Source organism: Aedes albopictus, chromosome 1 (genome assembly GCF_035046485.1).
Source record: "Aedes albopictus strain Foshan chromosome 1, AalbF5, whole genome shotgun sequence".
Lineage (NCBI taxonomy): Eukaryota > Metazoa > Arthropoda > Insecta > Diptera > Culicidae > Aedes > Aedes albopictus.
In genome coordinates this window covers 5588092-5615802 of record NC_085136.1, presented here as the reverse complement: position 1 = coordinate 5615802, position 27711 = coordinate 5588092, and the positions used below count along the sequence as shown (strand labels likewise).

Here is a 27711-nt window from a genome sequence, read left to right as displayed (position 1 = left end):
GTTGATGCGCACGAAACAGGCGAAAAGGATGTGAAAACAACATGCGCACCCTCATTGAAAACCTCATGCACTATGGCCTATCAAACATCCCTCTTCTCATCTCATAACTTATCGCATCCGATCGCATCTCACCTTACCCACTATGGTCACAGCCTGAGCCTCGGCTTGATTTATCTCTCTGGAAAGGGGTAATGTCGAAGATATTGGATTGATACTTGGTTTGATCCTCGTGATTTCATCAATAATCCTTGAGAAAGAAATAATTGATGAAATGGTGGAATAAAGGAAACAAGAAAGCGCTGCCAAATAAACATTTTCAAGCACAAGTTGCGCATCGTAAATTTTCATTAGATTATTTAGGAATATGTAATGTTTAATATTTAATATTGGTTCATTATGTTTTATATCACATCTTTAATTTCCACTAACGTATATGCGATTTTCTAGTGCCTTTAGTATAAAATGCTACAAAACTCAGTATATTTTCCACAGCTTTGTTCTTTTCGTCATGGGGTGTTATCTAAAGTCTGATAAACTGAAAGTTGGCGTCACATCTTTGCCAATCAAACTGTTTACAACTAAGTTTCAAGATATTTGGACGACAAAAAACTCTTATGGCAAAGAGAGAAGCACTGCCAATAATAGACAAAGTCACTCTCAAGGCATATAATTTAATCATAGTTCAGTAATCAATCTAGCTATAGATAAACCTGGTAATAACGGATAAAGCAAACATTTTCAATTATAGCCGAAACAAACAAATCAATATGGCAATAACCTCTTATCAGCCTTTGTTTTCCAAACCTCTACTGATTTACATATTTACTATGACATTAGCAAAAATCAAAACTTGTTCGAACCTAACTATTATTTATTTATTTATTTATTTTTAACTTTAAATTTTGTAAGAGGGAAAAGCCCCTTTGAGTGATTTCCGAATTTACATGTTGAAGTTCGAACCTAACTGTTAATACTTATTGTTTAAGCTCCATTTTGTATGAAGTATTTTGGTTCACCGGTAGAAGTTCATAACTTGTGTTAGAAATTAAAAAACATCAACCTTCTCAAGAAATTAGGAAAAATAGCATGATGAATTAGTAAATAGATCCACTATTTACCAATTCATCATACTTATCCGAGAGATTGGGTTCAATAAATAAGAGTTTATGAATGCTTACAAAAAATCGAATATGACGTGGTAAATAACCAAAATTATCAAAACATTATTTTTTCATAATCATTAATGGAATTGAATAAGCAAGTGAAATATCGAAATTTGCACTTTTATAATGATCAAGTCTTTATTTTATTTACAATGCAGAAACGTGACACTTTATATATTTCTAAAAATTTCCTTCCAAAGCATTCCATAAAATTCAATTGAGCTGGCCACCATGAACGCCGTAAACCACGCGCTGAATGTTGGTGAATTGCTATCTCTTCCTCACTGATGGAATGGTCTTCGCTCAATCTGCTGACTCTTTTACCCTGCTGGATTGATCGAATAAAACAACTCAAGGGGAAAGTTTGACGGACTTGGATGATCTTGATGGTTTGGTCAAACTGGATGATAGCGGTGGTTGGATCAATCTTGCGGAGGGGAAATATTGAGGATATGATCACCAGCCTCAATCCTCGCTTTTTCAGGTTGGTCAGTATTTACATCAAGATTCAACATTATCATCCATGTTTTCCTCAATAAAAATGCATGCAATACATTTAGCAATATTTCCATCAAATTGTGTTTCTTGATGAAGTTGAAGGAAAGATTGAACCTCTTGGTTGAATCAACTTATTGATAAGTGTAAATGGCACTTCTCACGACGGCTGAAGGCGCGAGATGCACTCACACTCACTCACCCCGCTCGCTCAACACTTTGCCGCAACGCTTTGCGTATACTTCCGTTCGCATCGTCCACGCGCGACCGTTGGATTTTGGTTAGCCGCGGAGAAGCTTATTCCAATCATCGATCGAAGTGAGTGGTGGTGGTGAGTGCGACTGCCTATCCGTACACGCGAGAGACGGTGAGCCGGAAAGTTTGGCGCGAGTGTGGTGGTACCCCATGCAACCAAGCCAGTAATACCATATATGGTCAAAAGCGAAGCGATTGGGCATGCTGCCAACGGTTCCAATGGAGGGGTACTATTTATAATCTGAGTGTTGTTTAAAAATTGTATCACTACAGTTCTTGTAATCGTGCTGTGAACATTATTTAGTTTAACAAGAAAAAAGAGTGGTTCGAAGAGTGTCTACAAGCCGTAGCTTAACATTTTCTGTGAAAACTAGAAGCTACGCCGATCCTGTCTCTTCCTTGAAGGAACACACGCAGAAACACACACACAATTAATTTATTTGTAATTTAGGATTTTTTATATTTAATAAACCAAATGTAAGTAACAAAGTTTACACAAATCCTATAAGAAAATCAGCTATTGTGGGGGATCAAACAAGTGCCAAAGGAAATTGTTCGACAAGTGCTATTCAAACAAGGACTACAAAGGACGTGTGTGCTCAAAGGACAGAAAAAAACCTGATGAACAGTGTGATTTGGTGATACAACGAACATTTAAGAACGTTACGGCTGAAATCAAAGTTCAATCGGAGAAAAGCTCAGAAACAAGTGATTTCAACTGGGAAAATTGGATTAAAGCGATGAAAATTTCATCCGCAAAAGTTGTGCACCGTTATTTACCAACAGCGCAAAAGAACAGTATTTGTGTATGACACAGCCTCGCAAAAACAACAACAGCAGTGTCAGGGAGTCCTGGAATGTGCTCAATTGCTTACATCCTACGCATTCTCATCGCCCCCCAATCTCCGTTGAAGCGTCGGATAGCCGATTTCATTGAGAGACCACCTTTGGTGGGGTACTTTTCTCAAATTGGTTCCAGCTAATCAGAGTGTGCAGTGAAAAAACATGGGCGGTGGTGGCAATTCTGCTGTATCAGCCTCCGCACCATCAACTGTGAAAAACAAGTCTCCTTCAAGTAGAACAGGGCGACTAGTCACGGAAAATGCGAAGGCTGTGCGGTGCGGTGGAATGCAGCAGAGAGCGGAGGTCTATTCCCAGTCAATGGTGCTTGCTAATGGCGACGTCGGCAGTGAATGATGATGGATGCAAGAAGCGAGGGTGAAAATATCGACGGAAGTGGAACACAGCGCGCTGTGCTGGCTGGGGTGGTGTCTCCGGTGTGTTTGGGTGGCTCTAACATCAATGAGTTTTGCTCTCTTGTAGTGTTGCACCACAGGAAAATGCAATGCAGTTTCCGAAGCATCAGCTCTGGAAGTCACTACCGAAGGAGAGTGTGCCAGCGTGCGAGAAAGTTGCACCACTCTTCGGTGGCCACGTATTTGACTAGTAGTTATTGTGGGAAAGCTGGGCCCGACTTATTTGGAGCTTTCTCACGCGCAGCCACGCAGAGCAGCTACGTGGCTTGTTACATGGGTGTGATTTTGCTGGAAAAGTTTTGACAAGTGCTACCTACTTTCATTGTCAACGGTCTGAGTAATATAAGGAGTCTTCAACGCAGTATTAGAACAACTCAGTATTGTGTAACAAAGCTTAAGTGAACTCAGACAGTTGTAAATTAAGACTATTTGATGATTTTAGACTGTATGATATGAATATCATATGATAAATTGAAGATATCATTAACTTTTGCGATTAATGTATCTAAAAATATTGAAATCTCAAGCTATACATGTTAAATTAATTCATTAGTATTCATCAATATGATTTCTTTATTTCAACTATTTTGAAAGAGGGACAAGCCCCCTTGAGAGGATTTCTATTTGAAATCTTCTTCAAAAAAGCACAAAACAGCCTTGTCTTTTCAAATAAATGTTATAATGTAAAGAATAAGGCTTCATCCGGAGTAATTCCATATCGGAGCCGAAGCCATTCAGATTCATCAATGATATACAATCTGTAAACTTCAAAGTTGTCACTGCTTTTCAGACTTCGAAATAACTAATTTCACACAATATGTACAACAACGTATTGATTTTCATGTAATTTGACAACTGTCTTTGTCTGTTAAACTGACCTGACAATTGCCAAAATGTTCCGTTGTTCAACGAATAATATGTTGAAATACAGCCAATGACAACATTTTAAACTGACTTTTCGTTTATCTCAGCAGACAGATTGACAACGGCCTAGTAGATGCTACCGAACTGTGGGGAAAACTTAGTTAATTCCTCAGTTTGGAAAGTCTGCCGAGTTTTGACCAAGATTTGGTTTTGCATGACTCATCAAAAGTGCATTTCGAATCTGGTGTTCGTACAGTTCAAGTTTCGATCAGTATGATGGTCACGAATTGAACTTTTCACTGCTCAGATTGTGATAAATTCAGTTAAACGAATCAAATTTGACACATTTCCACACATTAATCCTTGAAAAATCACAATTTAGTATACATTCCAAGAGCCATTCGAGAAGCACACACACCGAACCGAATTCTTCCCACCGTCGAATAAACAAACAAACCGTACCGTGTTGATCGGCGGTTCAAAATCAGTCCCCGATAATGCGGCGCGTTCAGTCGCGATAGTCGATCGAATGTTTGTAAACAAATCCGTCGCTTGCTACTACGGACGGCCTATAAGTACGTCCAAACACGTGTTTCGATGCCCTCCAATTAACGCTCGACACACACGTGTACAGTATGTGCGACGAAATGCCACCAGCCTGGTGTTGTTGTTTTCATATTTGTTAACCTTGCGTGGTTATTTATAAAACGGTTCAGGGTCATGGTCGATGTTTGTTTGTTTGCTTTTACCGATCGTGGATCCGTCAAATCAACCGTTTTGTCCGTCCATCAAGTGATTTTTAGACTCGATATTTTGAATTAGACTTCAATCGAACAGTTTGAATTCAAGTCTTCTCTTTTTTATGAGTCAACCACCAGAAATTTGGTTTTGCCTTCCTTTTCATTTTAGTTTTCTATTAGTTTTCCCACAATTTTTGATAAACTGAAGGGATTTCTTTGGTAAGCTCAATGGATTCCTAGCCACTTGCCTTGAAAGTTGAAAAAAAAAATGGGACTGGATCGGAAATCGAACTTAATGTTTTCAGTTTGGTGATTCCAAGCCTTGCTGGTCATCTCCCAAGATCGAACAGATATCCAAAACCGTTGCAACAGTGAATTATCTAACTTTATGGTAGATGACCTCTTATTTTGAGAAGTAATTCGAAGACCCAGAAGGAAATTTTTTGCCCAAATTTGTCGTTTGCACTTCAAAAACAACCCCAAACCTTCCACAGCCCAGGCATGATATGACGAAGCCTCAGCTAGAATTTCAAGATCGGAAACTGAAGATCCAAATGACGGCTTAAGCTGAAAAGATGATCGAATGGTCACCTCCAATGGGTTACTGATCGATCAACTTTTCGACCCAAACCGATATTTGACAGGTTTGTGCCCATGAATATTCGAGCTAGGGCTTCGTCATTTCTTCATCTAAATTCACCTTTTTTCTTGGAAGAATTTTCAATTGCAGCTGCAACGATTTCCAACTTGCAGCTGGCTATAATGTACAAATGCTGTGGAATGCACTAGACTTATGTATTGCAGAAGAAGTCTTCTTTTCAGTGACTTGACAAGTCACAGTCAAAGAGTTGTGTAATTTATTACTCATCATAAACGAAATTCTGTTTATTTTACGGCACAGAATTCGCTATATCTTATCTTTCTTATCGATAGACGTTTGAACCCTTTCCTGTCGATTGAATATTGCTGTAGACATTGCCTCTGCATGTTCTAAAACGCCTCAAGTAACTGAAATTTTAACCTTTTTCAACTACAAAGGATACGTCGTTTTGAAATAGTATCCGAGATAAGAAAAAACAACATTCCAATAGGATTTAAAAAAATGTGGCACCACCCTAGCAAAGCTATCCGTCCGATGACGCGTCGTCGTCGGTTGCTTTCCTTCTTGCACCCGCCGCCCTACTCATTCAACACCCCCTAGCTTTTTCAAGTTCGCACACTCATCGTTTCACCCTCTCACCACCACCCACTCACTCCACAACGGCGTTCAAAGCTATTCACACGCTAAAACTGATTCACCGTTTGGTGTGTCACAAGCGCCACACAAGAAGGTCCAAAGGCGGATCTTGCAGATCACACAGAATCGACTCAATTCTTGCACAATTCAGCAGTTTCAATGCAGAAGAATTTGAATTTCACGGATCCGCCATCAAACTTCCCGATTCCGGCGAACTTTACGCATTCCTACCCGTGCGTGAATCAACTTTACCGTGTCCACGCCCGATGACGAACACACAAGTTCACGTGAAGAAGAGAAACACCGGTTCGAACTCGATCCACCGCAGCAGCAGCGAAAGCCCACTTCTTCGCCTCTAGCTGCTGCTAGCCGCATTCTTCTCACCCAGAGGTAGGTGTGGATTGAGCGCACGCGAGTGACGGAGACGGGCGGGGTACCGCTATCTTCCGACGACTGCTGCTGCGGCGGGCGACGATGACTTTACGTGGAAATTGAGCATTTTTCAAACATTGCCTTATATGGTCATGTTGACGCGATTGGTCCATTCGGTGAGCGAGGCCGGCGAGTTCCAGCTCACAACAGCTCCAGCCGGCTTTTCGGTCGGGCTTCTTCGTCGGCTGGCTGGAGGGAGCGTGAGAGCTTTTCTTCAACCACCGAGCCGAAGGATGGATGAGTCATGGACGGACGGGACTCAGGCGAGTGTCGTCGTGAGACTTTTCCAAATGCTCGCTCTCTCTTTCAAGCTTTCGGTTTTAGATTTCGGATGCACTCACTGGAAACCGTGAAAGAGCCGTTAGCCGCAGAGCAGTGCTCTCCATGCTCTAGAGTGGATAGGTACAGTGGAGGGCGAAATTTTCGACACTTTCCGGATGACCTGGAAGAAATTTTTATGAAAACTTTCTATTTTGAACTGTTGGATGGAACAAAAAACAACTCGATTGGTCAACTGACATGGTTATTTCCATTGGTCGACCCTCTCTGCGTTTTCTGCTCAGTTATTAGGTAGACTTACTTAGCAATTGATAAGACTTTGGATTTTCTACTCAGCTTTCAATAAATCATGAGTTAGACCATCTTTCAGTGATAGTAGTAATTTTTCTGAATGAATAGGGCACGATCTGTGAAGTTCTGAATGGTGAGAAGATGAATTCTCCATTTCTGCAAGGAAATGGTACACAAAGCGTGGGTATTAAGATTTCCTGTCTGATTCGATGCTCTTTGAGACAAAACATTGGAAAACTGTTTGTTTTCTTCATTTCTCGTCTTTTCAACAACACAGTTTTGCAAAGTTTTGCTCAAACAGCATAAAATTAGACAAAGAATCATAATACCCAAGCTTACAGAAACGGAGAATTCACCTTCTCATCATACAAAAAATCAGCTCATTACTACAAATCTAGTACTTCTACGATTCCTTATTGGGTATTTAAGTCACTGCGACCTGTTGGTAGACTGTGCTTCACAGTATCGTGCCCTATTGGAGACGATCAGTGAATCAGTACTAGATTTGTAGAAATGAGTTGAGCTTTTGTATGGTGAGAAGGTTAATTCTCCGTTTCTACAATGAAACGGTCCACAAGCGTGGGTATTATGATTCCTTGCCTAGTTTCCTTGCTGTTTGAGCTCAACTTATGGTAACTGTTTTGTTGAAGATTCTAGAAAAGAAGAAAACATCAATAGACACCCAAAGTTTTGCTCAAACGGTATCAAATCAGGCAAGGAGTCATAATACCCACGCTTTTTGCACTATTCCATTGCAAAAACGGAGAAATTTACCTTCTCACCATACAAAAAATCTGCTCAGAACTACGCAAATCTAGTACTTGGCCGATCGTACCCTATTGGTATGGTTAATACTTCGTACTAGAGTCAGTCTAGTTAGAGTCTGGTGGACTGTCACTTTCGATCGGAGCCAATCGAGCATGACGTCACGGTGTAGCATTTATTGGTGAGGACACTATGACGTCATGCTCGATTGGCTCCGGTCGAAAGTGACAGTCCGCCAGACTCTAATTATAGGGACTCTACTTCGTACCCTGTGAGATGGTTAATACTTCGTTTCTGCAATGAAATAGTGCAGAAAGCGTGGGTAATTTCTTACCTAATTTGATGCTGTTTAAGAAAAACTTTGGGTAACTGTGCTGCCGTGTGCAGCATAGTTGTCCCATGTAACTTTTTGACGATTTTGACTATTTATCATCAAAAGGTCTATTTTTACGTAAACTTTCAGAATCTACTGTCGATTAGTATACAGTGAGGATTCGCTCGTTGGGTCACGACTGCGCCCCGATTACCGAACCGTGTTCGTTTGTTGGGGCAACTGACAACTGATCAAAATGCTGTATACACACGCAAGTGACGAGAAATACGTCACGAAACACTCACATAATTGCGCAAACGTTCTGTATATAGGAGCTGCGATGCGACGGCGGTCAGACGTCAAACTCGTTTTGACATCGATTTTGACATTGACAGTGCTTTTTAGTTGGGTTTTGCCCCAACCAGTGAACATTCAACTATCTAGACAGCCCATCTAACGAGGCGCCAACGAACGAATCGGGACTGTACTTTGTTCAGAAACTTCATCAAAACAACATCAAGTCAATGTATCATATGTTCAGTTTTGTCATCATAAGTTGTCCCATGTTCCATTTTGCAGCATAAGCTGTCTCATGTTCTTTTTTTTCTCAAAAGCTATCCCATGTTCAATTTATACGCAAAAAGGGAACCCAAGCATCTCTGAAGGAATCCTGTACATTCTCCGGAAATCCTGATATCATTTGTAAAATTCATCATGGGACAGCTTATGCTGCAAAACCCGACATGGGACAGCTCATAATGAAAATTACAACATGGGACAGCTTATGCTGAACATCTCACAAGACATGGGACAGCTTATGCCGAGAAAACCCCGAAAATTTCTAGATTTATCGGCATTACAGTCCCACCAGAGAAAATCAATGTGAATTGAATGTTTATGAAACTTTTTGTTCATACTTCAATGATAAATACCTATTCTAACGCTATGCTGATGGATTCACTTTGTGTTTTTATTACCCTTGTCCGTAGAGAAGAAAACAAGGCTGAAACTTAAAACGCGTTTTTTAGTTTGCGGTTTTGGAACATGGGACAACTATACTGCACACGGCAGTGTGTTGTTATATACTTCATTCCATGCAACTGGGCAAAGTTTTGCTCCAGCATTATAGACAAGGAATCACACTATCCACGCAGTTTGCAACGTTTCTTTGCAGGAATGGAGAGTTTATCATCAAAATTCAGCTCTTAGCATTAGCATTAGCATTAGCATTAAGCGAGTCGCACAAATTCGTAGGTGGTACAGCCCTAGACCGCTGTTATGAGGGTTGCCTCCTTCCCGTCCGAACCAAAGCACAAAGATTTGGGACTAATCTCTGACTCTTAGACAAGACTGACGCAATCCTCCAATGGTTGAGCACTGTCCTGGCCACGTCCTTGCGACTGCTGAGGAATGGGAAAGGATGGTTAGTTTTGGACACCTATGAAAAATGTAGACAACTCTACGATCTCTCAGGCCTAGGTGTCACGGGAATTTGGGTGTTCTTAGTGGAAGGGTAAACTCCAAAGGATACGCTTGGTTAACGTTCAGGCACACCATTGTTAGACTGCTTCGAATCAGTTGTCTGCCCAATTCATCTTGGGTTCCTCGTCATCTTGTTGGCATTTGGTTGAGTTACTAGATTCTTCGGTTGATAATCTGAAATATAAAATAATATTAACATCGTAGGTCAAATAAGATACATATTAGTGATACGCTCGCCACAGTTACACATTTTTAAAATATTATTTATATCGTACGATACATTTACCTGAATCCTGCTGAAATAAAATGTTAATTAGCAGTACATTGAAACACAAATACTACAAAACACAAGGAAAAGAGCATCAAACTTTGATCTTGGAATATTTAGAAATACGGTAAATATCAAGATCAAAATTTGATTTGGTAGATCTTACACCGCAACGCACCATTCTAAGGTGATCTACCCACGTTACGGGGGAGTTTATCATCAAAATTCAGCTCTTCACTACAAATTTAATACCAAGTTTAATACTTCAGCGATCATGTCCTATGAATAAACCTTCATAAAATGGTAATCTCGATGGTAATATTCCTATGCATCGATCTTCTCTTTTCGATTCGTACATAATGATTTCGACACAGTTACTGAGCTGTATTACTTATAAAATGATAAGTTTTACTCTGTTTTCGTTTATTGGTTTATTCTCGGGTTTACTTTAACCGAGAATAAACCAATTCAATTCATATTGAGTATCGAGTTGAGTATAGGCTAGGGTTTTTTTGAGTTTAGGTCCATGATACTCAGAAACAAGAAACTCAACAAAAGTTTGTTTTTATTGGCGAAAATCGGAAGCGACGAAGCGAAATCAATCATGTTATTCATGTTCCTAAAGTTCCTAAGGAGTTATCTGACTCACAACAGGAATTTTTCGAAGCCACCAGCTCTCAGTATTTTTGAAATTCAGCTACAGCAAAATGTATTGGCGATCAAATGTGAGGTTGAGTAACGAAAAAATTTTAACTTTGGAAGCAAAAATAACATATTTCTGGTCAAAACGTTGTATGAAAGTTATCAGAATCTGCAATAATTTTACTTCTCTTCCATTTTTATCATCAGTAATTCAGTCTAGGGTTCGTAATTTACTATTTTCTCGACTGTTTTAGAAAAGCGCCGCCTGCGCAATTTAATTTTGCGTTTGATCGTCAATTGGATGAATTAGTCATAATCCAGTTGAATGATTCACATGCTCCTGGCAGGCACAACTTTTAGTTTATCTGTGGGAAAATTTCTTATTGGCCTTCTAAAGTGAGGTTAAGTTTTGTGAAATCCCTTTTATCGTATTTTATTGATTGATTCGTTCCAGATAATCTTCCCGAATAAAAAATACAGTAGAAAAACCGAACGTTGTATTGTAACAGTACTATTTAAAACCATATTTTTACAATAGACACCACTGTAAAAATAAAAATACAAAAACAATAAAATATAATGTAGAACCCAATACAGTATATTGTAAATAAGATTTTTACAATATACTATACGGGTGGTTAAGTATCGTAACAATATGAAAAAATATTTTTCTCCATATATATTTTTTTGCAAAACCATACATTATATTGTAAATGAATTGTTATAAATACTGATACGTGGGTTTTAATAAACCGTACATTGTATGGTACACATATGGTTTCAAACAATAAAATGTACCGTAAATATATTGTTTTCAATTGTAGTTTCACTACTGGTTATACATTTAATTAAATGGTTTTGGAATGGTTCTCTTTTGTTATGTTGTATTGGTTTACATTACATAAACCATATAATGTTATATTATCTTGTCATTTTCCTCCTGTTAATGGCAGCTTAGGCTTACTAGCATTATGAGAATGCGCTTTGGGAATTCTCCAGAGCGTTTTGGATAACCCTTCATATTGGATCGCCCACGTCTAAGTCTGAGTCGAGGTCTGAGTAGTCTCTGATTGCATTAACAGTTGAAGCTTAGGCTCCCATGCCCCACCAGCCAGATAACTGGGTTTCGCAAACTAAGCATTATTTGTGGCAACACTTTGAGCGGCATGATGGAACTATGCCGAGCGCGCTAAGTATTATTAGACCACTAATGTAGTTGCATGAAGTGGGTGACGAGGTACATAAGTATCATTACAGCGTGCTTAACCGTTATTGCAATATTGAGGCTCCAGCATGGGCTCCAGTTTGACTAAAGTTTGAAATACACGGAAATACATAACAACTCATGAGAAAACTGTCAAGTTCGATTCAAGTATAAATTAGGTTAAAAAGCGAACCCGCAGACGAACCTATATTAAAAGTCATTTCAGTGTTCAGTCCAGTCCATGTGTTAAAGATGGCTCTACGTCAAAGATAAAGTTTGTCAATCGCATTTGATTCGATTGTGGTCGAAGGCAAGTTCACATGGGAGAAGAGGAGAAAATTCCCCTAAATGCAAATACAGAAATAATAGTGTTGAACTCATCCACTGATTTACGGTAATCTGACCTGCATCATTACGGGTTGGCCTACATTCGTATTTCTCTCATCGCACTCTACACACCTAGCCCGCCATATCTCTTGGACCCCTGCTTGGACCTGCAGTTCTTAGAATAGGAAATTTGGTTTACCACTGATTTAAACATGTTATTGATTTTCAATTGATGTTTCAACTTATTCACTTTTTTCTCTTTCCTTTCCTTTGCATCAAAAAAGTCACAAACATCAACAAAACAAAGTACGGAAAAAATGTTAAGCTGAATAAATCTGGTGTTCGATTTGAATAGGTCGAATCTGCATATGAATCACAGCAAACATACGACCTATTCAAATCGAACACCAGAAATAATTAAAAATTCACGGAAAAATAATGTTTCGGAAAAGTGAATGGTTCAAACGTAAGAAAAACAGTATAATATATTGTTACATGAAAATCCAATGTAAATGTATAGTATAGCGAACCATTTCATCACAATACACTTTATTGTAGCTGGTACACTGTATGGTGCAAAAATGGTTTTCACCATACACCCTATGGTTAGTTTTTATCCGGGTTTTTTGCGGGATCGGGGTTGAAAAAAATCGTTTTATCGGTAAATTGACCAAAAAAGTGATGATTAAACTGATATTTCCCTTTCCAACTTCCAAATTTTCACGACATAACCTCTACTTTTAATCGCCAATTCCAATGAACAATTTTAGAATGCACCCAACAGGAGTTTAATTTTCTCACAAATTTCGACATCATTTCGAAAAGTTCGCATTCGCTGATGCCTGAAGAGCGAACTGGCAACACTGCCTCCATCGCCGAACTCTCACCACCTCTCAGAGAGTGAGTGCGGCTTCACCGACCGCGGTTTCGGATCGAAACGGAAAGCTCGTCGAGTCGTCGGTCGAATCGACCGCGCGCTGCTTTCCAGCCAAAGCCGACGGTCCGGTCCGCTCATTCGCTCGTGTACGTTCGGACCAGGTAGTCGCGTGTGCTTGCCTTGCCCCGTCTTCGTGAGTAGAGTGTGACCGACCCCCCAAACAGGATTTACTGCTGCTGCTGCCCGCTGCCGCTTGCTGTGCTAACAACCAGGACTCAGGAACCGCAAAACCCCCGGTGCGTTTTCCCAATTGGATTGTGGTAACACGGAATTGTAACGGAATTTTCGCGCGGAGTGCTTCGCCGGAAGTGGGTAATTCAATTAGGTGGGGAAAAACCGTGAGATTGGAAGGCTTCTCGTCGGACGGTTCTAGAAGAAGACGGCACCCAGTGTGCCCACCGGCGAAGGAGGCTTTTGTTCTTGGGCGTTGGCCGGCATTTTGTGTTTCAAAGGTGCGGCGACGTTTTTCCCGGATTTCGTGGCTTCATTTTGCTGACCATCTCCAGCAGTGAAGTGTCCTCTAAAACACCGGTCAGGACAAAATGCCGGCCTTTCGGTATCGATTTTCAGGTGGTTTTTCGAGTCTGGTCTGTGACGGATCGAAAACCACATGTCGGACCACTCAGTTGAATTTTCCGACAAAGATTCTAATTATCAATGACTTTCGGTAGAAATTCTCGATTCTCCATCGAGAAATCATGAAAATTCGCTGCAAAAAACTTGCGTTTTTTGTTGCGTGGAAAAAGTAACCGTTTTGCAAGCAACCACCATACTGAAGTTGAGATCACTCACCAACACAATCGCAACACTTGTTTGAAATATGATTCATGACACCACCACTACAGGCAAACGAGTTCCGTTCTCACTGGGATAGATGTCGAATCATCATCCCCTCTCTCGTTCTCGAACCAAGGAAGGAAGGAAGAGCAACAACAACAACAACGAAGACGTGCAGATACGATCATAGGCGTGTTAAGGGGGGGGTTTTCAAAGCGGATGACCGCAATTAACTTCTTCAAGAGGGAGCACTTACCGAGTCGAACAATTTTCCCGCAGTACTTTTTTGTTTCATTCCTCTCTACCTAGGATCTCTCTACTAGGTCCTTCATTCTTCAACTGATCAAGGTGTGATGGTACTTTCCCAATCCCGCTCGCAGTGTGGGGGCGTTAACCCTCTAAAATTATGCGCGTGAAGTCACAAGATAATATGGGTAGTATGCAGATCGTAAGAAATTTCTTGGCCTACCTCGATGCGTGGAAAATTCAGGCAAGGAATCGCTCAAGAAATGAGAAAGCGTCGCTTTATTCCGGATCCTAGTACGGAGCTGAAACGAAACGTCAAATCAAATGGGGCTTGCTGTGTTAAATTTCTTCACCATTCCGGTCACGGAAAAATAATGCACTGAACGAAAATTACTTGAGCGATTCCGTTTGAAGTGCATACCTCGCAATAGACAGTCCACATGTACTGCACCGAGCAGAATCCTAAGAAATATTGTCAGTTGACCTTCAAATCTGCGCCGAAGCCATCGTCCATGGCTCGACTCACTTGAGTTTTATCTTTTGTCTTTCTCTGAATGCCACGTGGTCAACTGATAATGACATTAGTCTTCTTCACGGTCATGTGACGGGGTGGTGTCTGTCTTATCTTGGCCTGCGGCGGTGACTTGTGCGCGCAAGGGATTTAGATAACGCGTAAGCTGAGCACCTGATGTCCGCACCGAGTCGAATGAGCCGGCACGGTGCACAGTTAGGTCGGCGGACCGTTGTTCACGTCGTTCGCTGCGTGAGGTTCGTCGCTGCTAACTGTGTGTGTTGTTTGTTCGTTCGTTCGCTCCGTTCGGTGTGGGTCATCAAGTGCGAAAGAAGGGGAGAAAGTACCGTTCACTCTTGGAAGATGGGACCATCGCAGTATAGCTGTTTCAGGGGAAATTTTCCGTTTTGCGATGTTCATTCTGTTCTGCGTTGCTTAGTTCAGTTCAATTTCAGCTTGTGATTATCGCAAAACGGAACTTTTCCAAACATTCTCAATACACCAATGACAAATTACTAATAATATCTTGTTTCTCTCATCTTGAAACGCGCAGATATCAACATGTGTGACGAAGAGGTTGCCGCGCTCGTTGTCGACAATGGATCCGGTATGTGCAAGGCCGGTTTCGCCGGAGACGATGCCCCCCGTGCCGTCTTCCCGTCCATCGTCGGACGCCCCCGTCACCAGGGTGTGATGGTCGGTATGGGCCAGAAGGACTCGTACGTCGGCGATGAAGCCCAGAGCAAACGTGGTATCCTGACCCTGAAGTACCCGATCGAGCACGGTATCGTCACGAACTGGGACGATATGGAGAAGATCTGGCATCACACATTCTACAATGAGCTGCGTGTCGCCCCGGAAGAGCACCCAGTTCTCCTGACAGAGGCCCCCCTGAACCCAAAGGCTAACCGCGAGAAGATGACACAGATCATGTTCGAAACCTTCAACACACCGGCCATGTACGTCGCCATCCAGGCCGTACTCTCGCTGTACGCTTCCGGTCGTACCACCGGTATCGTGCTCGATTCCGGAGACGGTGTCTCCCACACAGTCCCCATCTACGAGGGTTATGCCCTGCCACACGCCATCCTGCGTCTGGATTTGGCCGGTCGCGATCTGACCGATTATCTGATGAAGATCCTGACTGAACGTGGCTACTCGTTCACCACCACCGCCGAACGTGAAATCGTTCGTGACATCAAGGAAAAGCTGTGCTACGTCGCCCTGGACTTCGAACAGGAAATGGCCACCGCTGCTTCCTCCTCCTCCCTCGAGAAGTCCTACGAACTTCCCGACGGACAGGTCATCACCATCGGAAACGAACGTTTCCGTTGCCCAGAAGCCCTCTTCCAGCCGTCGTTCCTGGGTATGGAAGCCTGCGGTATCCACGAAACCACATACAACTCGATCATGAAGTGCGACGTCGACATCCGAAAGGATCTGTACGCCAACACAGTATTATCCGGCGGTACCACCATGTACCCAGGAATCGCCGACCGTATGCAGAAGGAAATCACCGCCCTGGCCCCATCCACCATGAAGATCAAGATCATTGCCCCACCAGAGCGCAAATACTCCGTCTGGATCGGTGGATCTATCCTGGCCTCGCTATCCACCTTCCAGCAGATGTGGATCTCCAAGCAGGAATACGACGAGTCCGGCCCATCCATTGTCCACAGGAAGTGCTTCTAAGCATCTCCCTATCTTATTATTACTAATTATAACAACAACACAACACTCTTCAACCAACAACAATGAAAAATCAACAGCAACAGCAGCATCAACAACATCTCAACAAACAGCAACAGCGCAAAGTAATGATGAGACAAACAAAAAACGCGAGAGAGAGATTACAAGAACAGCAACAACAACAGCATCTTCAACCAATTCCAGCAAGAAGTTGAAAAGACATTAACATTCGACAACTTAAAATAAAAAGACAATTCCTGTATTATTATAATAATCGAAGCGAGTAATGTTTATTTCCACTTCATTAATTCATTTTTTTTATTAGTCGCATATCATCGCATCCGCATGTTTATAATAATATCCAGATTCAGTTTATATTTTTGTGTATTTTTCATATTTTACACACGTGTAGCCAGTTAAACGCAAGAAGTACGTTATTACGAACCCCCTAGGATTTAAGGAAAAAAAACCTTGTTAAAACAAGTCGAGAGAAGTAGGTCGTCGATCGGTCAGCGAGAGCAAAACTACTTAGTCGTCCTCTTCACAACACCCTTCCAATTGAATTTGTAAGCTATTAGTAGGAGAAGAAACCCCTAGAGACAGAGAGACGAACCCCGAGAGTGCGAGTGAGAGAGAACCAAAAAGTTACTGAAACTATAAAAACGATAAAAAAAACACTTATTTTGTAATCGAAGCCACAAAATAGGACGAATCGAATGGTCATTTCCCCTGTCCTAAAAGACACGCGAGAAAAATTAACCCACGTTTAATGTTTTGTGCTTGATAAAATTCCGCCTAGTTTGCGTTTGAATATTTATTACCCGCTAAGTCAGCCAGTTAATTTATTCGATTTTGTTTCCTATATGCCTAGTATGTAAGTGTTTTCCTCCCGTTTCGGCGGACTTTTCCACTTTTAGATCGCCTTCCCCCCGCGCACGCGCGCGCTTTGCGCGGGCAAACCAACATCCTCTCCGGCCCGCGGGTGTGCGTGTCTGTGGGGGAAGGAAGAGTCAGAGAGATTGATTGCGTTCCATGAAAAAAGAAAAGTAAAAAACGAGATAAAAGTAAGGAAAAAACGCCCCCCTTTAATTATATAGGATTATAATCGAGAAAGAGATAATCAAATGCAAGACAAACAAAACGAAAATCTGAATAAAACACGTACGCGGGAAAGAGGGTTGTTCCCCCCACAGAGTGTGTGTGCCCGGGATCGATCCGATCACACTCACTCGGGGGGGCAAACGGCTTTTCCCGCGGGGATGATCATTCGAATTTGAAACTGATGCTGTGTGGTTTTCTTATTTTGGTTCTCGCGCTCGCGTCTCGGTTGGTTGCTCGTGTAAAACGGATCGACCGTTCTATGGAGTTTGATCTGGTCTGCTTTTCCTCGCGGTCGGTTTAGGAATGTGAATAAGAAGTGAGTTTTCCCGTACGGAACAATCGTTCACGATCTAGCTGCCTTGTCTCATATATCCACTCTAGAAATAAGATCGAGGGTTGCACGCGATGCTCTATCCGAAACGTCCCTTGAGATAGATAGAGAGAGAATGTAGTTAGTACTTGTACTGAATAGTCTTGTTCAACGACGCAGGTTGAAGTTGCTGCATCTTGCTCTTACCCATTTAGTCAACAAACGTGTAAGAGTAGGATGCAGCAAGTTCAACCTACGTTGTTGAACAGGACTAATGTATTCAAAGAATGTGGATTGACTGGGTATCATCTTCTGGTCTGCCACAGGATATTCGAATGCAAAATGGTCATAGGCAACTAGGAAGCTCTCACTACTCAGCTATCTATAGAAGTGCTCATAGAAAACTAAGCTGTCAGCTGTAGATTTTATGCCTTTTGGGACATTAGGCCAAGAAGCTGAAGACTGGTAGTCCTTTATGAAAAGGATGCATGGACTACGCCAGCAAAAGAACCAACGTGGTTTTACGAAAGGAAGGTACAGAGGAATGAATCACGAGCTGCTGAGAGAGCCAATCACCGTGCAAATCGGGAGGCACCGGTAGACGGGGAACGTCATCAAAATGTCGGATAACAACCCGATGAAAACGGTTCTCAAGAGCAATTCAATCGGTACAAGACGACGTGGTGGGCAGTCAAATGAAATAGATCGATCAAGTGGAGGACGATTCGTGAACCCTTCGCAGAGTGCGTGACTAGAAACCGAAGTCATGGACCTATTCGAGTGGAAACTATTTCTACGTATAGCAGACCCAAGGGCACTCAGGCCTTAGTCTGACCGATAAGGTAAGTTTCCAAGATTGAGAAAATCCAGTCTCCTGGATGTCGTTTTTCCATACTTTTTTTTAAGATGTGTATTTTCTTTCTTCTTTCTAACTGTCATTCTACACTTTTTTCAATCTGAAAATTTAGCTGTTTGAAACATACTCTGCAGCCACATACAATCAGACGTAATATACTGGCGTAATAATCATCGTCCACGCTTTGTATTTTTTTTTATCTGCGCAATGAGACACAGAGAAACAGACGTTACACTCTCCTCTCTCTTCATCGATCACATTTCAAACGGTTGATTCAAAAATTTACCAACTACCCAGTGCCGAATATATCGACAAAAAATCAAACCGTCAAGCTTCGATCTTTTTGACATTTACCTTTGCGGCGTGTGAGAGAAAGAGAGTGTTATGTTAAAATTCATCATCCTCTCACTCATTTGAAATTCGAACTTGCGGTGCGGTTCGATCCCAATGAGGTACAGATACAGGTGGCGCAGATAAACATTGCAAACCACTGGTTGTCTCTTTTGTTCTCCCGCTGATCAAATGCAACTCAATTAGTGACGTCACTAATTGAGTTGCATTTGATCAGCGGTAGTACAAAAGAGACAACCAGTGGTTTGCAATGTTTATCTGCGCCACCTGTATCTGTACCTCATTGGTTCGATCCAACTCGCCAGCTTTGACAGCTTGATTGTTCTTGTTTGGCTTCAGCGCAGAAACGCAAGCGGCCAGTCAGTCAAAGTGCTTTTTCTTTTGGTGAATTCAAAAATCGTTCTTGTTCTGTAAGTTTTATTTTTTGTTAAAACTTAATGAATAATTTTGTTCATAACTATGTTTTTTAATAATATTTACAGACTCAGTCAGCCGGAAACGGTTTTGATACGGGCAACAGAATCGTTTGGTAAGTTGATGATTGGGTTCGGTAGTGAAATACCTACTCTAGGTGAAAATTTTCTGTTTTAGCAGTGCTCAATCTGGAACACCGTACCCGATTACGACACAGACAGCGCGGATGAACGTTGAGTCAACAGGCGGAGGGAAGCGGGGATGGATCTACTCCGGCCAGAAGTGTGGTCTCACTGGAAGCCATAGCCCCCAAACAGTTCGGAGCTCACGGCCAATGCGACCAAGACGTCAAGGTTTGTTGAGGATTGTGGGAAGCTTTTACAAACGTCGCTTATTGATCTTATCTTGCCCCAGATCTGCATTTGCGCCGATCTACTCGGACCAATTTTTGTAGTATCACTCGACACAGCGGTTCGGCCAGTGGAAAGCAGAAAGCAGTGGAGTGGGGCCGTATCATTGTCCGTCATCATCATAGTCCCATTACCATCATCACGTCGGAGGAACCAGTTCCATCAATCGTAACAGGAAAAGTACCAGTCGATAGGAGAAACAGCAGTATCTATACGAAACGGAAGCACAAAATACAAAAGGAATGGTCTTCGGGCAGCAGTACGACAGAGGCATACAGTTTTACTGCTGTGGCATATATGCTAGATTCGGTTGGGAGGAGAGGAGTCTGTTACCAACACTACCAGTACCATCCAGCTGAAACCGACATTGGTGGACTGGCTGGTATCGCGGTGGCTTCCGATGCTAGTGCACGAGGGGATGCCACCGTCGGGACCATTTTGGGCAATGGTAAGGTTAGAATCAGAAGTGATCCGGGGCACTTCTACATCTTTCCGCTGCGCTGTTCTTCACATGCGTCCGGCATCCGGAGTATAGACACTATAGATTCCATAGACTCGCGGAGACATGGTTGAGCAATACGATTTTCTATGGAATCTATAGTGTCTATAATCCGGAGTGGTTCATCCAGCAGATCTGCAACGGATTCGACAAACCGTAGCAGTACTCTTGTAATCTGGAGAGCTAGTCGCCGAACATCCAGCGCGATTGCTGACCGAGCATTAGATCGGTATTTTATAATATTCTCTGAAATTTTTTCATGACTATCAGGATATCCAGATATGTAATTTCTGAATTCCACCTAAATTCCACCTTGAAAATTCATCGAGAGGACCCTTCTGAAAATACTCCAGTATGTTGGAGATTCCTTCGGGATTTCATCCAGGAATTCGATCTGGGCATTACTTTAAGAATTCGATCAGGGGAATCTTTCAAAAATGTGATCTGGTTATTGCTCCAGGATTTTCATCTGAGGATTCCTCCAGATATTTGAAATTCGCTTAGAATTTTTTAGGGGCCCAGAAATATTTTGAACATATTTTGTGTAGCAATAAAATTTTTTTATTTATTTTAAATTATTTTATTTTAATTTAATTATAGAGGATATTTTGTATAATTTCAGCATATGCATATTCTAGGAAGCTAGAATTTCTGAGAACCTTGATGGATTTTTAGAAATCATGTATAGTTATTTATGTAACGGGTTGCAAAAAGTCACTCCGTCAGGTAGACGTATCGCTCAGCGGAGGGAAAACGCAGATAGGCAACGGGGCCAGAGGATGCGTTGAGATTACAGAATTATGTAACGAGTTACAAAAAGTTATTTTTTTCAGCACAAGTCGTACAGTCGTAAATACGAAGAGTGCTAAAAAATCAAATTTTGCAACGAGTTCCATACAACATTATATGCAATAGGTAACTGTTTTTTTTTTTCATATTAATGCAACTCATTTGAGTTGCATAATGCTAATAAGGCCGATGCAAATATTATTTTTCTTTTATGTCCGAGACCTCTCATCAGGTACGAGGGGGGGGGACAAAAATAAATAAGGAACAAACAAAAAAAAACTATTGAAAAATTAAAAAAAAATGTCAAATATTGAAAAAATATTTTTCAACTATTGAAAAATAGTTGGTTGTTAAAAAATTTCTATTGAAAATGGAGTCATCGGACGCCATGTTTTTTTTTTCGCCCCTTCAATATTTTGGGATTTTTGAAGGGGGGGGTGACATAAAACAAATTAAATATTTGCATCGGCCTAATGCAACTCATTTGAGTTGCATAATGCTAATAATGCAACTCAAATGAGTTGCATTATGAACATCATGCAACTTTTTTTTCATTATGCAACTCGTTTCAGTTGCATAATGAACCAGTACGGAATAGTTGGTCATTATGATACTGAAATGAGAAATTATGATATTAAATTGCATAAAATGTTTTTCGAGTAGCAACTGTTTGCTGAAAATAATAGAGAATGTGTTTATAATTTATAGAATCATCCCAGATAGGGGAACGTCCATAAATTACGTCACGCAAAAATTGGTCATTTTCAACCCCCCCTCCCCCCTATGTCACACTTTTTGTATGGAACCTCTGAAAGTTTTGTATGGGTCGTCACACTTTGCTGAACCCCCGCTCCCCCCTTAAAGCGTGACGTAATTTATGGACGCTCCCTAGCTGGGAATATCTGAGAATTCATAAGGATTTTCGAAATTAATTACAATTTATTTCGTTGAACTTGTCGTTTCTAAAATTAAAAGATCCTATTTTTAATTCTTGAATATATTTTGAGGGCTGTGAATCTCTGAGAATCTTTAAAGACTTTCGGAAATAATTTGAATGTATTTAAAAAAAACCCCTGATTTCAAAAATAGATAGAGGGTATTTTTTGAAACAAATGATTTTGAAAAATAATAGAGAATATTGCTATAATTCTAAGAATCTCTAATCTAATCTCTTATCTAAGAATCTCAAAAGACTGGAAATATCCAAAAAACCTGAAAGACATTCCAATATCATTTTAATTTATTAGGTTAATCTTACTGATTTCTTCAAATATAAGGCATATATTTTATAATTTTCAGAAGATCGGAATTTTAGAAATAAAAATTATATTTTTCATGAGGGTACTGCCCTCCCCCTGGATATTCAATCTTGACGCGATGGGAGGGCTTAACCCATCAGCATTTTAGCGCCAGTTTATTCTCCACTGCTTGGACTTTCAGCTAGATATATCTGGTTTACGAGTTGATCGCAAGTGAAGGAATCGGCCGTAAGTGCTAATGGGAACCAAAGGAGTATCCGTAGTGCATTTATCACAAGTTATAATTCAGCTTGCATAGACCTAATCTTTGCATTCTTTAAATTTTCTCAAATTTAACAATAATTGTTGAATTTAACGTAACGCAAGAGTGGGTAGAGGAGGTCTCTGCGTTACACTCATCATTCATCACTTGAATTCGAAAGTACACAGGACAGGGGACGCTAGGATAAGTTGACTTACAGCCTTACAGATTAGGTAACGTTAACAATTAAATTTATTACCTTTAGATAATTCTGGACCCTAATCAGTCAAAACTGCTGATTTTAGAAATGAGTTTATATTTGTATTTCTTCTTTTTATAGGTTTTGTAGCGATGAATATATAGAAGCTGACAAATAATCTTAATCATTTTAATTTTTGACACAAAAATCGGCTGACTGAACTTTTTTGTTTTATATTCTAGACGGTATTATAACACTGACCAAAAAAGTAGGAATTTTGTTACATGTTTCTTTAGGACTTAGGACGGTTGACAATCTAAAGGGATACGGTGGATGTAATAATACTTCGGACTTAGATGATCACAGATATGCAGAAGACGACTAGACGAAATTAAGAACACAATTTGACACATTATAGACTATATTTCGACGTATAGGGTTTGACTGATTTCATTACAACATCGAATGGAAGCTCAAAAAGTGTTACCTAACACTAATATGAGAGTTATTTGGGGATGATGCTGGTGCTGTCAATGACCAACATCGGTTATTGACACTATTGGTAATCAGCTTGAAATAATTTTCAGAATGTATTGTCAAAAACTTAGGTTATTATTTGATTTATTGTTTAGAGATGCTGTCAGAAAACTAGTTGCCCATATCGGCTAAAAGCGCTAGCTCTGGCAGCTATCTCCGAATAATTTTCAAAAATATCAAACCTGTAAACATTAGCTATGACAAATTTTTTGCTCTTCTTTGTAATATTTCTCAGGAATAGTACCTTGAAGGCGTTAACTTGTACAGTTTTTTTCTCTCTGAATGTTGTCCAGTGATCTCGGATATTTTCGATTATTGAAATATTGTTCAATTATCATATCATCTTTGGAGCTTCCATTCGGTCAAAACACTAGTGCGATGGGAATAGTTGAAACACAGTAATTTTAAAAACTACTACGACCCAATACTAATTACTACACACTTTGCTCAAGTTGACGACATCGTCTAGTCCATCGTGAGTATTGGTACTAGTAGGGGGAAAGCTGGGAAAGGGTCCAGGCTTTGCTATCAGCTGTCATGCAGCTCCACCTGGTCACTCTACAAAAAAAAAATATATTTTTCATGAGGGTACTGATTTAAAAAAAAAAATAAGGGATATTTTTTATATTTTTAGTATATATTCCTTGAAGCAGGAAAGTTATGAGAATCTTTTTTGATTTAAAATTTACTTATTTTTCGAGCTATTTTAAAGCTAATGATTTCTAAAAATGATAGAGAATATTTTCTGTATTTCTAATACAGTAACCCAGATGGCTGGGTATTTCTGAGAATCTTATGGAATTTCAGAAATCCTTTAAATATTTTTCGGAAAGATTTTGATTTATAAAACTTATAAAGATTTTTTTCTATATTTCTAAGACTTTAACCCACAACGGAATTTCTGAAATCATTTATGTAGTTTTCGTGAAGTTTCTGATTTCTTAACATGATTAAGAATATTTTCTGTATTTCTAAGACTACATCCCAGATGACTGGAGATTTCTGAGGATCTTAACGGAATTTCAGAAATCATTTGAATATTTTTCTGAATGATTCTGATTTCTAAAACTGATAGTGATTTTTTTCTATATTTCAAAGACTAACCCAGAACGGAATATCAGAAGTCATTTGAATATTTTTCGTTATGCTTCTGATTTCTTAACATGGCAGAGAACATTTTCTGTATTTCTAAGACTACATCCCAGATGACTGGGAATTTCTGAGAATCTTAACGGAATTTCAGAAATCATTTAAATGTTTTTCGTGAAGCTTCTGATTTCTTAACCTGATAGAGAATATTTTCTGTATTTCTTAGACTACATCCCAGATGACTGGGGATTTCTGAGGATCACAACGGAATTTCAGAACTCATTTAAATATTTTTCGTGAATCTTCTGATTTCTTAACATTATTGAAAATATTTTCTGTATTTCTTAGACTACATCCCAGATGGCTTGGAATTTCTGAGAATCTTAACGGAATTTCAGAAATCATTTGAATATTTTTCGGAATAATTCTGATTTCTAAAAATGATAGAGAATATTTTCTATATTTTTAAGACTCCGACCCTGGTGGCTGGGAATATCAGAGAATCTTAACGGAATTTCTGGAATCATTTAAATATTTTTTTGTGAAGCTTCAGATTGCTTCAACTGATATGGAATATTTCCTGTATTTTCTAGACTATTACCCAGATGGCTGGGAATTTCTGAGAATCTTAACGGATTTTCAATAATAATATAAATTGTTTTCGTGAAACTACTGGTTTCTGAAACTGATAGAGAATATTTTCTATATTTCCAAGACTACAACCTAGATGACTTAGTATTTCTGAGAATCTTAGTGGAATTTCCGAAGTCATTTAAATACTTTCGTGATGCTTTTGATTTCTTAAACTGATGAATGATTCCTTCAAGAAGTCCTTCAACAATTATGCATGAATCCCTCCAGTTAATAGTTCCACGACAATTCCTCCAAGAGTTCCTCGAGAATCTTTTCAGGAGTTCCTTAGGAATTCCTCCAGTAGTTCCTCGGAAATTGCACCAGAAGCTCCTCGAGAAGTGCTCTAGGAGTTACAGTAAAAATCCTCCGAGAGTATCTTATGAATTCCTCCAGGACTTTTTCGGGAATTCCTTGAGGATTTTCTCGAGAATTCCCACATGAAATTCCTAGGGAATTCCTCCAAGATATTTTCGGGATTTTTTCCAGAAGTTCGTTGAAAATCCCCCCAGAAGTTCGTCTGGAATTCTTCCAGGAGTTTTTTTTTTGGAAATTCCTCTAGGAGTTCTTCGGAAATTTCTCCAGGAATTCTTTAGGAATATTTCCTGGAGTTTTTAAAAAGTTCCCTCAGGAGTTTTTCGGAAATGCTACACAAGTTCTTCGGGAATTCCTCCAGGATTGGAATTCATTGAGAAATACTCCAGGAGTTTCTGAAAAAAAAATCCTCCAGGAGAATCTAAGGAATTCCTCCAGGATTTTTTTCAGGAATCCTCAAGAATTCCTACAGGAGTTTCTTGGGAATTCCTTCAAGAGATTTTCGGGAGTTCCTCTAGGAGTTCGTGAAGAATTCCTCCAGAAGTTCGTAGGGAGTTCCTCCAGGAATTAATCGGGAATTCCTCTATGAACTTCACCTAGAGTTCCTCGAGAATTCCTTCAGGAGTTCCTCGAGTTTCAGAGGTTCCTCAGAAATTCTTCCAGAAGTTTTTAAGAAATTCCCAAGGGAATTCCTCCAGGAGTTTTATAGAAATTTCTCCGTGAGTTCCTCGGAAATTCTTCCATGAGCTCTTCGGAGATACCTCCAGGAGTTTCTAAGGAATTCCCTCAAGAGTTTTTCGGGAATTCTTCTAGGAGTTCCTCGGGAATTCCTCCTGGAGTTCATTGGAAAATCCTCCAGAAGTTCCTTGGGAATTCCTTGGAATTTCTTCCTGGAGTTAACCGGGAATTCCTTCAGAAGTTCCTCAGTTTCTCCTTTAGAACCTTGGAAATTCCTCCAGGAGTTTTAAGGGATTCCTTCAGGAATTCTTCCATGAGTTCGTTGGGAATTCCCCCAGAAGTTCGTCGAGAGTTCCCCAGGGAGGTTTTCAGAAATTCGTGCATTTCTGCACGATTTCCTTGTGAATTCATACAGGAGTTTCTCAAGAATTCCTCCAGGAGTTCCTTGAGAAGTTCTTCAGGTGTTCCTAAAAAAATCCTCCAGAAGTATTCCTGTAAAGCATGTAAATCATTCCTCCAGGAGTTTTTCGGAAATTTCTCCAGGAGTTCCTCCAAAGAGTTCCTCGAAAAAACCTCGAAATTCCTCCAGGAGTTCCTCGAGAGTTACTCCAAAAGTTCCGCGTGAATTCCTTCTGGTATTCCAACAGGAATTTTTATGAATTCCTTCAGGAGTCTTTGAAAGTTCCTCCAGGAGTTACACGGGAATTCTTCCAGGAGTTTTCCGGGAATTCCTCCAGGAGTTTCTAAGGAATTCCATCAGGAGTACCTCGGAAATTCAGCTTGAAGTTCGTTGGGGATTCTCCCAGCAGCTCGACAGGAGTTCCTCCAAGAGTTCCTCGAGAGTTTATCGAGAATGCCTCCGGGAGTTCCTCGGAAAATTATCCAGAAGTTTCACAGATATTTTCTCAATAGTGATTTGGGAATTCTTCAATAATTTCTTCAAGTTCCTCAGAAATTTCTTCAGGAGTTCCACTGTAAAACATCCAAATGCCTTGGGAATTTCTCCATGAGTTCCTCTAATACTTTTAGGAGTTTTTCGGGAATTCCTCCGACAGTTTCAATTTTTCGAGGAGATCTTCATTAATTCCTTCTAGTTCTTCGGAAGTTCCTCCAGAAGTTCCTTAGGAATACCTCCAGGAGATCCTCGGTAATTATTTTTGGAGTTCCTCAGCAATTCCTCCCGGAGTTCCTCTGGAATTTCTCCAGGAGTTCTTTGGGAGTTCTCCAAGAGTTATTTCAGAAGTTCCGCAGGGATTCTTTCAGAAGTTCCTTGGAAAATTCTGCTGGAGTTCCTTGGGAGTATCTCTAGGGTGCATCGAGAATTTCTCCAGGAGTTCCTCGGAAATTTCTCCAGAGTCTTTGGCAATACTTTCAGAAGTTCGTCGAGAATTTCTCCTGGATCTCCTCGGGAAATTCTTCAGGAATACAGCGAGAATTTCTCCAGCAGTTCCTCGAATATTCCTCACGAGTATCCACAGTAGTTCTTCGGATATACCTCCTGGAATTTTATGGTAATTCCTCCAGGAATATCTCGGAAATTTCTCCCGGCGTTGCTCGAAAATCCCACCAGAAGTTCTTAAGGAATTCATCTATACATTCTCCGTGAATATCTACAGAAGTTCCACCGAAATACCCGGATATTACGGGAATTTCTCCAGAAGTTCCTTGGGAATTCCTCCAGGAGTTCCATGGGAATTTCTCAAGAAGTTACTCAGAAATTCCTCCATAAGTTTCTCGTGAATACCTCCAGTAATTGTACGGGAATTTCTTTAGTAGATTTTCACCAGGAGCTCCTCGGGAAATCCTACAAGAGATCCTCGGGAATTTCTCCAGCAGGTTCTCCGACATTCCTCAAGGAAT

The 27711-nt window shown here is 40.4% G+C and overlaps 2 protein-coding genes across 2 annotated transcripts in view; both read left to right on the top strand.

Moving 5' to 3' along the window:
• The window catches only part of LOC109405351 (solute carrier family 53 member 1-like), a 553430-nt gene that overhangs the window by 240957 nt on the left and 284762 nt on the right, over nt 1-27711 (top strand). The window lies entirely within an intron of this gene.
• LOC115253654 (actin-5C) lies at nt 14408-16447 on the top strand. The gene is made up of 2 exons (XM_062843159.1): nt 14408-14827; nt 15038-16447. The coding sequence occupies exons 1-2, from the start codon at nt 14662-14664 to the stop codon at nt 16174-16176; spliced, it is 1305 nt and encodes a 434-aa protein (XP_062699143.1). The 5' UTR covers nt 14408-14661; the 3' UTR covers nt 16177-16447.

Bases quoted from the DNA above. Each gene is read 5' to 3' on its own strand.
- LOC115253654 (XM_062843159.1), top strand. From the start codon at position 14,662: ATGTCCGCACCGAGTCGAATGAGCCGGCACGGTGCACAGTTAGGTCGG. The intron at 14,828-15,037 runs GTACCGTTCACT...TGAAACGCGCAG, and splicing joins GTGCGAAAGAAGGGGAGAAA to ATATCAACATGTGTGACGAA.